Genomic DNA, 14,545 nt, shown 5'->3' with positions numbered 1-14,545 from the left:
CGGCTTCGCCCCCGCCCTTTCCGCCAGGCGGGAGACACGTCCCCAGCCCGCCTTCCTTTCCCGGAGGGTCCACATGGGTCGGGCCGGGCGCGCTCCCGTGCAGCCGGCTCCGGCCCGGACCGCCCCATGCGCTCTCCCTCCCGGCCCTGGCGCAGGCGCAGGCGCGGGCACACGCGCCGCCGCCCGCCGGTCCTTCCCTTCGGCGGAGGTGGGGAAAGGAGGAGTCATCCCGTTTAACCCTGGACTCCCCGAACTCTCCTTAATTTGCTAAATTTGCGGCTTGCTAATTCTTCCTCCTTTCTCTTCCCTTCCTTCCTTCTGGCTCACTCCCTGCCCCGATAGCAAAGTCTGGTTTATATTCAATGCAAATTGGAGCAAACCCTACCCTTCACCTCTCTCCCGCCACCCCCTATCTTTCTACATTGCTTTCCATCGAACTCTGCAAATTTTGCAATAGGGGGAGGGATTTTTAAAATTGCATTTGCAAAGTTCGGTGTCTGGGCTGGCGAGTGGGGGAGGAAGGGAATGGGGAGTAGGCCCCGCCCCTACCGTCCTTTGCAAATAAAAATCTAGCGGGGCGGGGGGGAGGAGCAGGAAGTGGCGGTGCGAGGGCTGCTGCACAGCGAGCAGAGCCGCGGTCCGGACGGCAGCGCGTGTCTCGAGCTCTCCGCCTCCCCCCGCCCGCCAGCCGAGGCAGCTCGAGCCCAGCCCGCGGCCCCAGCAGCAGCGCCGAGAGCAGCCCCAGTAGCAGCGCCATGGCCGGGTGGAACGCCTACATCGACAACCTCATGGCGGACGGGACCTGTCAGGACGCGGCCATCGTGGGTTACAAGGACTCGCCCTCCGTCTGGGCCGCCGTCCCCGGGAAAACCTTCGTCAACATCACGGTACTGCGAGGCCTGCGGTCCGGGGCACTGGTCGGGCTTGGACCCTGAGGGAGGGACTTGGGTGGGGGCGGGCGCGGTCTAGAGCGCGCAGCGAGAGGCCCTGACTGGGTGCTTGCCCTGGAAGCGGCGCGAACGGCGGCTGCACGTGAGCGGGTCCCTCGGTTGCTCCTAAGTCCTATGCCCCAGGCGGCGGCGCCCATCCCGCCCGCTACCCCGCTTTCCGCGACGGGGCGTTACATCCGGGGCACAGGGCGGGGAGGGGCGCGACGCCTGGTGCGGCGGCCCACTTCCGCCTCTCCCAGGGCGGGGTGGGGACGCGCCTCAATTTTAATTGGGGATTGAGATTGAGAGGGGACCCAGGGACCCTCGAACCCCCAGCTCCCCGTCCGGCCGCCAGCTCGCGCCCCTCTACCATTGTTTCCCCTGGTGCGGGAGGGAGCCCCAGGCGCGTGGTATTGGTCCCTTGCCCACCCTCTGTGGACTCCCGGCCCCTCCCAACTCCGTTAGAGAGGGCGAGGCCACCACACGCCCCCCCAGCTCAGCACGTTGGACTCAACATTCCTGCGAGGCCAATCCCGGAAGTCCCCTCGCCCTCCCTTCCCGCCATCCGGCGGGGCCTGGAGCAGGGGAACTTTGTGAGAAGTTCTGAGACAGCATATGCGAAAGAATATGGGTTGACTACTGCTGCTCCCACCACCATCTCCCTGTCCGCACTGCCCGGAAGTGGGGAGGGGGAGCGGAAGTTCGAAAGGGGGGGAAGGGGGTTTCCGGGCGGGAGGGGACCGGATGTGGGGGCTTGGGGTGAAAGGGGGAGGGGGGAAAAGGTTCCTGGGGTACCTAGACCCGAGAGCTGGCCTGCCGGGTCTAGCCCCCGTCCACCTTCAAAAGTTTTCCAACTTTCCCGGAAAGCCCCCAGGGGTCTGCTTCCTCTTGTCAGGGCAAACATACCTGGAGCTAAACTAGGTTACTTGGAGACCCAGGCGTCCGGGCCCTAAGAGCTCCTGCAGAACCTTTGACCAAATAAGGGCAAAGTTGCTTCTCTTGCCTCGCCCGCCCCCCTCCCTTCCCCTCTCCGCTTCTGCTTTTCCTGAAGGAGAGTTCTGAGCATCCAAAGACTCCTCACTTTTCTCACTGATTCCCTTTATTTCCTGGGTTTACTTTCCCCCATTAACACTGAGATCTAAATCTCTAGAGGAGTATGTCATCCCTTCCTCCCTGGTCCCATATTCTAAGTTTGAGAATCATGATCGTTTTCTGCACTAACGTTCCACAGTCCTCAGGGTTTCTCACAGTTCATTGATGGGTACTGAGTATATAACTTCGCGGGGTGGGTCTTTGGAGAACAAGGTGGGAATCTTGGTGCACTGACTAACTTGATGGGCGCTTGGTTCCTCTTCCAGCCAGCTGAGGTGGGTGTCCTGGTTGGCAAAGACCGGTCAAGTTTTTACGTCAATGGGCTGACACTTGGGGGCCAGAAATGTTCGGTGATCCGGGACTCACTGCTGCAGGATGGGGAGTTTAGCATGGATCTTCGTACCAAGAGCACCGGTGGGGCCCCCACCTTCAATGTCACTGTCACCAAGACTGACAAGAGTGAGTTCCTGAGTCTTATCCTTCCTCTAGCGCCAAGATCTCTCATGTACCGCCTTCTGGTAATCTTGAGGGTGCTTTCTTGTGTGATTCCCCAGCATGAAGGGAGTCAGACCAGTATTCTGCCCCTTGTCTGCTGGATGCTGGATGGAACATGGGATAGTCCCTCCATTTCCGTCTCAGTTCCTCATCTTGTAATTCGAAGTTGTTGAACTGCATTACCTCTTAAGTTACTTCCTGCCTTGAGCTCGGATTAGAAACTGTTTTCTAGGAGTATAGGTAGATTGTTGGGGTCCTGAATCATCATTTAGTTAATCGTTTGAGCTCTTTTGTTAGAACCTGGAGGTGGCATGCTCATCCACAGCCCTTTCTAGCCTGAACATGAGTCAACAGTCTATGAGCCTTTGACCCCTAAGTTTTTAGTCTGTTCCTCTCCAGCATTTAAGCTTGATTTTCCTCTTTTGAAAAGCCTTATTGTTTCAGGGTGACTGACAGCCTGCCTGTGTGTGTGTGTGTTGGGGGGGGGTTGGGAGAGATGAGGTTGGGTTACAGCCCCCAGGGCTGGACAGCTGCTGAACAGCTGGCAGGGGTGGAATTGTGACACCTGGGTCCTAGCCTCCTTTCTCTTTCCTCCTCCTCCAGCGCTAGTCCTGCTGATGGGCAAAGAAGGTGTCCACGGTGGTTTGATCAACAAGAAATGTTATGAAATGGCCTCCCACCTTCGGCGCTCCCAGTACTGACCTCGTCTGTCCCTTCCCCTTCACCGCTCCCCACAGCTTTGCACCCCTTTCCTCCCCCATACACACATACACCATTTTATTTTTTCGGCCATTACCCCATACCCCTTATTGCTGCCAAAACCACATGGGCTGGGGACCAGGGCTGGATGGACAGACACCTCCCCCTACCCATACCCCTCCTGTGTGTAGTTGGAAAACTTTTTTGTTTTTTGGGTTTTGTTTTTTTTTTTCTGAATAAAAAAGATTCTAACAAGGTGCTGTGTGATTTGAGCTTGGGTGTCAGAATGGGGGACAGGTAGTGTGACTTGCCTCCTTTATCATGGCTTGGGAGCAGGAAGGTTGAGGCACTACAAGGTGCAGGAATTTGAGCTTCTGGCCAGGTGGCCCTGCCCCTCCACAGTGGCATTTCCAGGCCTAAGTCCTCAGTGTGCTGGTTAAATTGGTGGATAATGGAATGGAGCCATCTGGACCAGAGAATGGGTGCAGGCCTGCAGGCAAGGCAGGGCTAGTTGAGTCATCCTTGTGGGTGGGGCTCCCCCTGAGTCATAGCAAATGCTTGCTGGGGCTGTCCCCATGACTATAGGTTAGTGTCTCAGCATTCTCTTGGTCCTTATGGCTAAAGGGGTGATTCCCCCAAAGGGTTAAGTTCACCTAAAAATGATCTCACCCTTCCTTAGTCCACAAAAAACAATTTTATTAGCCCAAGAAGTGAAGACCCAGTCCCTTTGCTTGCCCCAGCCCCACCCCAATGCCCCTCAAAAGGATAGGTGTGGGTAAGGGAGCAGCTTAGGATGGAATGTCCCCTATCCCTCAACTTAGAAGACTGGAGGGAAGAAGACGGTCTGTGCAAATAGGTCACCAGAAGTGTACCTGTAGAGGGTTATTAGGCCAGGAATACAGGGGAACAGGGAGGAGTGGGTGGAGGATCTGTTGAAGGCCCAGGAAAAACAAGGGGAGCTGGGGCTAGGGAACCAAATGAGGTGGGAAGAGTGGGGCTAGAACCCAAAAGTGGGGTCCTTTCTGAAGCAGGGTGGTCCCTTGGCTCCCCTTCTTCATCACCCTCCTCTTGCCCCTGAGCTTCTTCCTCTTGCTCTTCGTCCCCAGGACCACGATGAACAGGCTGCTTGCAAATGGGGCAGGTCTTCCGGGTCTGAGTGAGCCAGGGGTCCACGCAGCGGCTGTGGTAGGCTGCAGAGAGGAACAAGGTGAAGCACCTGGTGGCTGCCAGTGGCAGAGGGGCATGGGCAGGCAGTGAGGGCCTCACCATGAGCACAGGGGAGTACCCGCAGCTTGTCTCCATCCTCATATTCATCCAGGCAGATGGCACAGACATCATACTGGTCTCCTGGGACAGAAAGAAAATAATCTAGTCCTTCACTGAGCCACCATGATCCAGGGCTAAGGCTTTTAAAGCCTTGCGAAAATTTTCCCTCACCTACAAAGCCAGTGGAAGAGCTAAGACAGGTAGGCAGGATAAGGTCAGGGCAGAACATGGAAGAATTTAGGGCTAAAAGGGACAAGCAAAGAGAAGCAGAGGTAAGAAGGGAAGTGGTTTTTGGGGAGGTGTGAGGGTGGAGATAGGGAGTGGAAGGGACGGAAATGGGCAGGGCTTCTGCCATAGCCTTATACGGGCATTGGAGGCCCCAGGGCCTAAAGCCCCAGCCCCACAGTACCACTTTCTTCCTTCTCTAACTGAATCCTCCCCATTCCTCCCATTTTTCTGCTCTCTCCACATCCCCCATAAGCAAAGTCTATCCCTCTATTGTTTGGCACAATTATTTCACTTAATCATCTTTGCTTTGCATCTCTCCCGTCTTCACTGTATTTATGGGTAAAAACAAGACAAGACAGCATCTGAAGCTGAAAACTTCTTACTGCCATCTTTATTACTTTTATTTTTTTGAGAAAGGGGCTCCCTCTGTCGCCCAGGCTGGAGCACAGTGGTGCAATCTCAGCCCCCTACAACCTCCGCCTTCCTGGTTCAAGTGATTCTCCTTTCTCAGTCTCCCAAGTAGCTGGGACTACAAGCGCACAACACCATGCTCAGCTAATTTTTGTTATTTTTTATAGAGATGGGGTCTCACCACGTTGCCCAGGCTGGCCTGGAACTCCTGGGGTCCAGGGATCCACTTGCCTCAGCCTCCCAAAGTGGTGGGATTTTTTTGTTTCATCATGTTGCCCAGGCTGGTCTCAAACTCCTGGGCTCAAGCGACCTACCCACCTCGGCCTTCCAAAGTGCTGGGATTACAGGCACTTGGGATTACGTGAGCCACTGTGCCCAGCCACTGCCATCTTTGTATACCCTATCTTCTGGGCTCAAAGTCCTTCAGAACCAGGTAAACGGTGGGAAAAGCCCTCTTCTCCCCTAACCCCTCACCCTTCTGATAGTCATGTGTAGGAATCTGTTTCAGTTGCTCTTTGGTAAGTCGATTCCGCTGGAGCCGTTTCCGGTGCTGGATACAACGAACTATCTGGTGGAAGAGGGGGTGGATGGACAAGGCTTAGGAATAAAACTAGACAATCTAAGACAAGCCACTCCCATCTCCCAACGCCAGATCCAGTCTGGCCTCATAGGCCTCAGTGCTTCCCATCATGTTCCCTCAGCTACTCACCATTACTGCTCCCATGGCCAAAACCAGCAGTCCCACAATCCCTGTGAAAGGGATGAGGTAATAGCCCAAGGGGAAGGTATTGTCTGGAACCAGAAGCACCCGAGCCCTGGGAAAGGACGACCAGTCTCAGCAGGGCAAGAAAGGCAAAGGGAGAAAAACAGAGGGACAAAGCAACTGGCTCTGGACGAAGCCCATAGGTGGGGATGGGAATGGGAAGAAAGTCAAAGAGGCAGGGAAGGAAGGACAGGAGGCTGAATGGTTCGGGTAATGAGGCCTGGGCTCCAGGTTGGCATGGAACTGCTTGCTGAAGAATGGGAAGGAGGCATATGTCCTACCCCTTTTCGTAGACAAAGAGGGCACGCAGGTACTCGGAGCTTCTCTCCCCAATAAATACAGATGGGATCCAGATCTGCTGCTGGATTTCCTCTGCAGGGATCAAGGTGTTACTCTGGGGACTCACAACCTTCTACTGAAATCCTTTGGGAACCCTGGCATCTGGCACTTTCGCCCCAGCCCACCTAAAGGATTGGCTTCTTTTCCTGAAGCCTTCAGCCTTCCCACCATCTCTGGGTCCTACTGAAAAGCCCAGCTGTATAGATTCCCCCAGCCTTACCACTGTTCCACACCATGTTCAGAAGTTCATTGGAATTCACATTGTGTACTACAGCGGCACCATATCCAGCCTTCTGGGCATTTAGGACCTAGGGAGACAAGGCAGAGGACAAGGAGCCATCATAGGCCTGACTTGTCTTCATTCCTGGTGCCTTTTTTTACCCTCAGCTGCCCAGTTCCCACTCCACATTCAGCAACCTTGAGGTCAAAGTTGCAGTCGAATCTTCGAAGCAGCGCAATGAAGACTGACCCATTGACCGGGGCTGGGGGTGGTGGGGCAATGGGGCTGCAGGCATTGTCTGGGTGAGCCTCCACAAGGAACCCCTGAAGGATGGAAGCAAACAACAGTGAGATTTCTCCTCCCTAGGTTTCACTCTCTACAAGGGCCACCAAACACACCAGCCCACATGCTGCACATCCTCTATCCTCACTTCCTTCTCCTTCCTGGGGTCTGAGCATCGCAACCTCACAACTTTCTCTTAGCCTCTTGAAAAGGTAATGACATAAAACATCCCTTCACCAAACTCTCCCATCATCCCTCTCGCTGTCCCAGATGGGCTAATCTGTACTCTAAACCGCAAGCTAATGCAATTACTTTGTCTTCTAATGTTCCGACCCTCAAGTTCTGTTTCACAGTTTCCTCTCCAACACTTACTCACACAGAACACACTCCCCTCCCTTCAATTTTCTTTTTCTTCTTTTTTTGAGATGGAGTCTCGTTCTGCCACCCAGGCTGGAGTGCAGTGGTGCGATCTCGACTCACTGCGACCTCCACCTCCCGGGTTCAGGTGATTCTCCTGCCTCAGTCTCCCAAGTAGTTGGGACCACAGTCATGCACCATCATGCCCAGCTAATTTTTGTAATTTTAGTAGAGATAGGGTTTCACCATGTTGGCCAGGCTGGTCTTGAACTGGGATTACAGATGTGAGTCACCGCGCCCGGCCTCTTCAATTTTCTTATTACCCATCTCACAAACAACTCGACTGCTACTACGGTCCAACTGAGTTCTTGCTATGTGGCAGTCTTTGGGATGAAGTACTACAAAAATTGCGTATCTAATTTAATCTTCACAATAACCCTAGGAAAACTTATAATATCCCATTTTACAGTAAAACAAACTAAGGCTCAAAGAGAAATTAACTTGCCCAAGGTCATACAAGCAATAACTTCTGAGACCCTCTTGATAAGGACCGTTGATCCTACCTTCCGTCTCTGTCCACTTTCAGTCTCCCTGATAACCTCGGAGTTCCAGGGGTGGACACTTTTGTCTTCTCCCTCTGGATTCTGGATTCTACACTATACGTGCTCAGTTCCTAACTTGATTTTCCTACCTCCAGTTTCACCCAGGACAAACCTCCCCAACCCCAGCCCAGGATGGAAGATCTTGCTAAATACTAAAAAAAGAAAAAAGACAGAAAAGGAAGGAAAGGGGGGGAAGGAGAGGAAGAAAGAAAAGAAAGAAAGAAAATCACCTGGAGTCCCTCTTGGCTCAAGGTAGCCCCAAACAGAGCTGGGAGGTCTGCAAAGTCCATGCTGGCATTGTGGTCCGAGGTCTGCGGACAAAAAAGGCAATGTTCCCCTTCAGCCTGCAACCCTTCCCTTCAGCGCCCTTGCCTCCTCCGTCCCTCGGACTCACCGCTCGAATGAGCCCCCGGATGGGGGCCGCTCCCCACAGCACAGCGGCCACAACCACAGGAAGCGGGAAGGCTGCAGGGTGCATGGCAGCGGGAGGAAAGAGGCTGAGGAGGCCGCTCGTCCTGGTAGCAAGGAGCAGAAGCGGAGTTCTGCGCCCTCCCTGCCCCTCCTTTAGGATCCCAGGGGTCCAACCACCCCCAGGTCCCACTTCCCAGCTACATGGAGGCGCCGGGGAAGGAACCCCGACTCAAAGAATGAGATATCCAACCCGTTTAGTGGAGCTGGGTGAGAGGCACTAAATGTATCCTTTTCTGGTACGGGGACAAAACGGGGAAAGGGGACGGAGCCTAACACAGGTGACAGAAAAACTTCGGGAAGGGTGGCGGAGCTCAAGGAGGTGGGACTTCCTGCCAGGTGGGCCGTGTTCCCAGCCTCTGGAAAAGGGCTTCCGGTAGAGAAAGTCAGGCCGCTTTCAGCATTTGATGCTTGAGATGAAGAACTTTCGGTCCTAAAAGGCCGGTTAAAAAAAGGTCAGCGATGGAGGGAGTGCCTGTGGAGATGGAAGGAGCACTGGTGGCCCAGAAGACGACCTAACAAAGGTGCCCGGAAACCTGGAGCCGCCTAGTTTACAAACCTTTCCTCCCGCTGGCCGCCGCCACCGCTCCTTCAAATCTCGCGAGAGTGCTCACCACCTCCCCCGTCCCCTCGCTGCTGAACGCTTGGTGTGTCTATCGCGAGAGCTCTCCTACTCTAGTGAGCCGTACTCACTCGATCTCGCGAGACCTTGAGACAAACTCATCTCTATTTTCCCGCGATTCCAATTTGGTGAAAACTGCGCCTTTCCTCTGGTTTCCTAAATCAGTTACACTCTTTCTCGCATGCTTCCCTCAAGCTCCTCCTTCAGCTCCGCCTTACTCCCGGCCGCCTTTGCGCTGCGCGCCTGCGCCCGTGCTGGCTTCCAGCGGGTGCCGGACCTGAGAGCCGGAGGGGCGTGCGCGCGCCCTCGCCCTATTGCGCGCGCGGTGTCACCTTGGGCGCGAGCGGGGCCGCGCGCGCACGGGACCCGGAGCCGAGGGCCATTGAGTGGCGATGGCGGCGACGGCGAGTGCCGGGGCCGGCGGGATGGACGGGAAGCCCCGTACCTCCCCTAAGTCCGTCAAGTTCCTGTTTGGGGGCCTGGCCGGGTAAGCTCAGGCCCCAGGGATGGAAAAGAGGAGGAAGGGACGGGTGCAAGGAACCGGGCCCGGTTCATCTCTGGGTCTGTTGCAGTGAACTGTGCCGGCACGGGGTCAGCGTGATCTCCAGCGTATTACGAGTTCCCCAATGGGCTGCTAGGGCCCCATTGCAAGGCCCCTTCTGGACTGCATGCGGGGTCGTTGCACAACCCCCGCCGGGCCACCTGAGTTTCCCAGCGCATTGCTATGCTTGGCCGGGCTACAGGGGGTTCCAGGCCATTAAATGGCTCCTGGATGACTACCTGGAGTCCTAAATCTTGGATGCCCCTTCGTCCCCTCCCTGTGTCGGACTGCGTGCAGCCCCAGGTCACTGCTTGACTGTCATGAAGCTGCTTGGAGCACTTTCATTGCATGGCCCCGACTGGACAACTAGACTTTTCAGACCCGTTGCACTCGGTGTACATATAGACTCTTATACACATGTTCACCAGCATACTGATTCTTGAATCGCATGGCAGGCCCTGACCTTTGTAACCTCTTGCTGCCAGGCTCCAGTGGGCACTAGTAGATCTGGAATGCCTGGCCCTTCACTCCACCTCTGTCTTCCCCCAGGATGGGAGCTACAGTTTTTGTCCAGCCCCTGGACCTGGTGAAGAACCGGATGCAGCTGAGCGGGGAAGGGGCCAAGACTCGAGAGTACAAAACCAGCTTCCATGCCCTCACCAGTATCCTGAAGGCAGAAGGCCTGAGGGGCATTTACACCGGGTATTGGGGCCTCAGGATGGAGGGAGGCTGTGGGTTGGTAGCTCCAGACCTTGGCCTGATATGCTGACCCCTCTGCTCCTCAGGCTGTCGGCTGGCCTGCTGCGCCAGGCCACCTACACCACTACCCGCCTTGGCATCTATACCGTGCTGTTTGAGCGCCTGACTGGGGCTGATGGTACTCCCCCTGGCTTTCTGCTGAAGGCTCTGATTGGCATGACCGCAGGTGCCACTGGTGCCTTTGTGGGAACACCAGCCGAAGTGGCTCTTATCCGCATGACTGCGGATGGCCGGTGAGTTCCAAGTCTGAGCCTCACCCCAGCCCCATTCCCTGGAATCTAGAATGAAAGGACCACTTTTCTATCCCAGATCTAGAGCAGAGCGTTTACCTGTTCTGGCCTTCCTTTCTTTGCATCTGTGGGCCCCTGTGGGCTATCCTTATCTTGACCTCTTCCTGCCTTCCCATCAGGCTTCCAGCTGACCAGCGCCGTGGCTACAAAAATGTGTTTAATGCCCTGATTCGGATCACCCGGGAAGAGGGAGTCCTCACCCTGTGGCGGGTGAGTGGAGGGGCTGGAGACTTGGGGGCTGTGAAGTCCGGTTTTAGGGGTTTCTGACTCTTGCCCGCTCCCCTCCCTCCAGGGCTGCATCCCTACCATGGCTCGGGCCGTCGTCGTCAATGCTGCCCAGCTGGCCTCCTACTCCCAATCCAAGCAGTTCTTGCTGGACTCAGGTGAGACCCAGAGCTGGGCCCTTAGCTCCCCGCCTGGCCTGAGCCACCTCTGAGCTGACTGCCACCCCCGCCTCACCTCCCCCAGGCTACTTCTCTGACAACATCTTGTGCCACTTCTGCGCCAGCATGATAAGCGGTCTTGTCACCACTGCTGCCTCCATGCCTGTGGATATTGCCAAGACCCGGTGAGTGTGCAGTCTGGTCCTGGAGGTGGGTGGGAAGGTGTCCTTTTGGTCTCTCATGCCCCTGCCTCCTCCCCTTCAGAATCCAGAACATGCGGATGATTGATGGGAAGCCGGAATACAAGAACGGACTGGTGAGGAAGCCATTCTGGGAGCCTGGGTGGGGTGTCGGATCCCCTGAGAAAGGTGTGAAGGCAGCTGGGTAAGGGGGATGGGGCCCTAGAGTCCTAGCCCCAGCACCCTGCTTGTTTGTGTCTAGGATGTCCTGTTCAAGGTTGTCCGCTACGAGGGCTTCTTCAGCCTGTGGAAGGGCTTCACACCGTACTATGCCCGCCTGGGTCCCCACACCGTCCTCACCTTCATCTTCTTGGAGCAGATGAACAAGGCCTACAGGCGTCTCTTCCTCAGTGGCTGAAGCGGCCGGGGGCTCCCACTTGCCTGCTGTGTCTATGGCCACTGCGCCCTGGGGGCCTGGGCTCTGCTGCCCTGGACCCCTCTATTTATTTCCCTTCCACAGTGTGGTTTCTTCTTCTGCGGTAAAGGACTTGGTCTGTTCTACCCCCTGCTCCAGCTTGCCCTGCTCATCCTGATCCTGTGATTTCTCTGTCCCTGGCTATTCTTGCAGGGAGCTGGAAAACTTCCTGAGGATTTCTGGCCTCCCCTTGGGTTTTAGTTTCAGGGCACACAGGACAGCAGAAGATCCCCCTTCTCAGTGGGGAAACCAAGGCAGAACTGAGGGGACAGGGAGGAGCAGAAGCCATCAAGATGGTCAAAGGACCTACAGAGGGAGATGTGGCCCTTCCTCCCCCTCACTGAGGACTTAATAAATCGGATTGATGACACCAGCCCCAAATCTGGAGAGTCTGGGGGGTGGCTAGGAGAGGGGAGGAGACTGGACAAAGAAGCTGGTGCCCCTGGAGAATAGGAACTGGAGTTTTTAAGAAAAATTGTTAAAGAAAAAGCAGCCACTGGTTTTATGCAAATGCTGTGTAAATCTGTCATGCCACAGCAGCTGACAGGGCTGGAAAAACTCAAATCCCAGGCCCGGCGTGTTTCCTCCAGCCACTTGCCCAAGAATGCCACAGACGCACAGATCATTTCACATAATCCCCAGGAAAAGCCCCTCGGTCTGATGACTGCTTCTGCAGCCTAAAGAGGGAGGAATTAAAGAGACCCTGAGAGAGGAAGACCATTGTGGGCTGGAGGCAGTGCGGGTGGAGGGCCAGGGCTTAAGTGGGTGGGCACTGGAAGCTTGAGGAAAGGGGGATGCTGGCCAGAGACCTGATCTTCGTCCTTGGCTGGGGAGAGTGAGAACCTTATCCATTTCTTTAGAAGAGGTGTGTTTCCCAGGCCAGCCCTCAAGGAGCCTTAAAACCTCTTCGGGGCATAAAAGAACTTGGGAAGGTCAAACTGAGGAGTGCTGGCCAGGCTAGGGGACAGGCAGGCAGCAGGTGGGAGCTGTCCCTTTGGCAGAGCCTCATCAGCAGAAGAGGTGGAGCTCAGCATCGTGGCACCCCTGCTGCTGCCTCCGTGTACACTCTGTCCTGGGCCTTAGTGGCTATTGTGAGACACTTGAAGCCTAGACCTTGTCCTTAAGGAGTTTCCAGTCCAGAAGGAAAGATTATACAGGAGAAGTTGGGAAACTGAGTGTAGCAATAGTGTTGCAGGGTAACCTGGAAAGCACCTGACCTCACCTGGGAGAAGTGACTTGCACACTGAGTGGTTATTCTGACTGGGGAGGGGGCAAGGACAGCACACCTGGCTGGACTGAGGGCAAAGGCCTAGATTAAAACACTGTCGGGGAGGCCGGGCGCGGTGGCTCAAGCCTGTAATCCCAGCACTTTGGGAGGCCGAGACGGGCGGATCACGAGGTCAGGAGATCGAGACCATCCTGGCTAACCCGGTGAAACCCCGTCTCTACTAAAAAAATACAAAAAACTAGCCGGGCGAGGTGGTGGGCGCCTGTAGTCCCAGCTACTCGGGAGGCTGAGGCAGGAGAATGGCGTGAACCCGGGAGGCGGAGCTTGCAGTGAGCAGAGATCCGGCCACTGCACTCCAGCCTGGGCGACAGAGCGAGACTCCGTCTCAAAAAAAAAACAAAAAACAAAAAACAAACAAAAAAAAAACACTGTCGGGGAGCAGGTGATCTATAGGCTTGTTATAGTTGGAGCACAGGCTGTGATCTGCCTTGAGATGAAGCTGGACTGTCAGATGGGGTCAGTGCGTGGCACGCCCTGACTGCCAAGCTCAGGAGTTGGTCCTCCACCTGGGGAGAGATGCAGTCAGACTTTCAGGTTTGGGAGATCTTCCGGGACCGTCTGGAGGGGGATGGGGGTCTCCATGGTCCCATTCTCTGGGCTCCAAGCCCTGAATTGGGCTAGAGACAAGGCAGGAGAGGAAGCCACACCAGTGTGTTTAGGGAATGGCAGGATTTATGAGAAAAATGGGGTTCCGTTTGCCTGTGTCCCAGCCTGCGAGCAGGAAACCCAAGACTATTCAGTTACACTCACCAAATGGTGCATGCTGCAGGGCCCACCCCTTGCTGTCCTGCTGACCTGGGCAGTGAGAGCTGCACTTCTGAGACTGCAGGTGCAAAGCAGGCACCCACCTTTGCCCCTAGTACTGCAGGCTGCTGCCAGGTGGGTGTCAGCAGTTATCGTTAAACTCCAGGAAGACGACCATTTTTGAGCTGGATCTGATGCCTAGGGTGGCCTGGTGGGTGGCCAGCCCTGGAGGAGAGAAGGAGGCACCCCAGGCAGGGGAAGTGCAGGCTATCACTGAAGGTCTATTGGATACGTTGTGACCAGTGTAGGGGCAGTTGGAGCCTTGTGAATTCTCATGGCAGGTGCCCCAGCCACTCTTCACCAAAAGAAACCAAGTCGTTTTGAGACAGGCTCTCACTCTGTCACCCAGGCTGGAGGACAGTGGCACAGTCAGGGCTCACTGCAGCCTCCATCTCCCAGGCTCAGGTGATCCTCCCTCCTCAGCCACCCAGGTACCTGGGACCACAGGCACACACCACCACACCTGGCTGACATTTTGTATTTTTTGTAGAGATCAGGTTTTGCCATGTTGCCAAGCCTGGCGTCAAACTCCTGGGTCCAAGCAACCCACCCGCCTCAGCCTTTCAGAGTGTGGAATTACAGGTGTGAGCCCCTGCACCTGGCCAGAAGGCTTTTTTTTTTAGATGGAGCCTCACTCTGTTACCCAGGCTGGAGTTCAGTGGCACAATCTTGGCTTTCTGCAACTTCCACCTCCCAGGTTCAAGCAATTCTCCTGCCCCAGCCTCCCGAGTAGCCGGGATTACAGGTGTGCACCACCATGCCTGGCTAATTTTTGTGTTTTTAGTAGAGACCGGATTTCACCATGTTTGCCAGGCTGGTCTCTAATTCCCGACCTCTGGCGATCCACCCACCTTGGCCTCCCAAAGTGCTGGGATTACAGGCATGAGCCATCACTCCCAACTCTAAAATTATTTTTTATTATACAGATAATATACAATAACAGTGGAAAACTAGAAAATGCTAAACAGGGAAAAAGAAAATAAAACCACCCATATTTGTAACATCCAGACACAATGAGTGCTCACATCCTGATAAATCACTTTCCAGATTTTC

At 55.2% G+C, this 14,545-nt stretch overlaps 3 protein-coding genes across 7 annotated transcripts; 2 read left to right on the top strand and 1 right to left on the bottom strand.

Annotated features, from left to right (window-relative positions):
- Positions 1–165: 165 nt before the first annotated feature.
- On the top strand, positions 166–3,470 carry PFN1 (profilin 1). Of its 2 annotated transcripts, XM_008009980.3 has the most exons (3): positions 166–887; positions 2,288–2,480; positions 3,120–3,470. In XM_008009980.3, exons 1-3 carry the CDS (start codon positions 756–758, stop codon positions 3,215–3,217), a joined length of 423 nt encoding a protein of 140 aa, XP_008008171.1. In that variant the 5' UTR covers positions 166–755; the 3' UTR covers positions 3,218–3,470. The 2 variants fall into 2 exon arrangements, with proteins under 2 accessions (XP_008008171.1, XP_037843348.1); XM_037987420.2 differs by lacking the exon at positions 3,120–3,470 and having other exon boundaries at positions 590–887; positions 2,288–2,704.
- A 420-nt stretch (positions 3,471–3,890) lies between these two features.
- Positions 3,891–8,999, bottom strand: RNF167 (ring finger protein 167). 3 transcript variants are annotated; one of them, XM_008009977.3, is made up of 10 exons: positions 8,845–8,999; positions 8,078–8,584; positions 7,914–7,994; positions 6,640–6,765; positions 6,443–6,530; positions 6,165–6,255; positions 5,830–5,935; positions 5,595–5,688; positions 4,482–4,562; positions 3,891–4,405 (listed from the first exon to the last, which is right to left on the bottom strand). In XM_008009977.3, the coding sequence occupies exons 2-10, from the start codon at positions 8,159–8,161 to the stop codon at positions 4,101–4,103; spliced, it is 1,056 nt and encodes a 351-aa protein (XP_008008168.1). In that variant the 5' UTR covers positions 8,162–8,584; positions 8,845–8,999; the 3' UTR covers positions 3,891–4,100. The 3 variants fall into 3 exon arrangements, with proteins under 3 accessions (XP_008008168.1, XP_037843343.1, XP_037843346.1); XM_037987415.2 differs by lacking the exon at positions 8,845–8,999 and adding an exon at positions 8,711–8,820; XM_037987418.2 differs by lacking the exon at positions 8,845–8,999 and adding an exon at positions 8,711–8,807 and having other exon boundaries at positions 8,078–8,198.
- SLC25A11 (solute carrier family 25 member 11) lies at positions 8,568–11,773 on the top strand. 2 transcript variants are annotated; one of them, XM_008009979.3, is made up of 8 exons: positions 8,568–8,675; positions 9,864–10,016; positions 10,100–10,306; positions 10,483–10,573; positions 10,656–10,746; positions 10,832–10,931; positions 11,011–11,062; positions 11,188–11,773. In XM_008009979.3, the coding sequence occupies exons 2-8, from the start codon at positions 9,865–9,867 to the stop codon at positions 11,341–11,343; spliced, it is 849 nt and encodes a 282-aa protein (XP_008008170.1). In that variant the 5' UTR covers positions 8,568–8,675; position 9,864; the 3' UTR covers positions 11,344–11,773. The 2 variants fall into 2 exon arrangements, with proteins under 2 accessions (XP_008008170.1, XP_008008169.1); XM_008009978.3 differs by lacking the exon at positions 8,568–8,675 and adding an exon at positions 8,932–9,260.
- Positions 11,774–14,545: the final 2,772 nt, after the last annotated feature.

The sequence above is a fragment of the Chlorocebus sabaeus genome, chromosome 16 (assembly GCF_047675955.1).
Source record: "Chlorocebus sabaeus isolate Y175 chromosome 16, mChlSab1.0.hap1, whole genome shotgun sequence".
NCBI lineage: Eukaryota > Metazoa > Chordata > Mammalia > Primates > Cercopithecidae > Chlorocebus > Chlorocebus sabaeus.
Note: the sequence above shows the minus strand (reverse complement) of the source record. Positions and strands in the feature narration are given on the sequence as shown.

Excerpts from the sequence above, each read along its gene's own strand:
- PFN1 (XM_037987420.2), top strand. The coding sequence starts at position 756 with ATGGCCGGGTGGAACGCCTACATCGACAACCTCATGGCGGACGGGACC. Across the intron at positions 888-2,287 it reads AAACCTTCGTCAACATCACG|CCAGCTGAGGTGGGTGTCCT; the intron begins GTACTGCGAGGC and ends TTCCTCTTCCAG.
- RNF167 (XM_008009977.3), bottom strand. The coding sequence starts at position 8,161 with ATGCACCCTGCAGCCTTCCCGCTTCCTGTGGTTGTGGCCGCTGTGCTG. Across the intron at positions 5,936-6,164 it reads CTCTTTGTCTACGAAAAGGG|GGCTCGGGTGCTTCTGGTTC; the intron begins GTAGGACATATG and ends GTCCTTTCCCAG. Across the intron at positions 5,689-5,829 it reads TGGCCATGGGAGCAGTAATG|ATAGTTCGTTGTATCCAGCA; the intron begins GTGAGTAGCTGA and ends CTCTTCCACCAG.
- SLC25A11 (XM_008009978.3), top strand. The coding sequence starts at position 9,166 with ATGGCGGCGACGGCGAGTGCCGGGGCCGGCGGGATGGACGGGAAGCCC. Across the intron at positions 9,261-9,863 it reads CTGTTTGGGGGCCTGGCCGG|GATGGGAGCTACAGTTTTTG; the intron begins GTAAGCTCAGGC and ends GTCTTCCCCCAG. Across the intron at positions 10,574-10,655 it reads GAGTCCTCACCCTGTGGCGG|GGCTGCATCCCTACCATGGC; the intron begins GTGAGTGGAGGG and ends CCCTCCCTCCAG.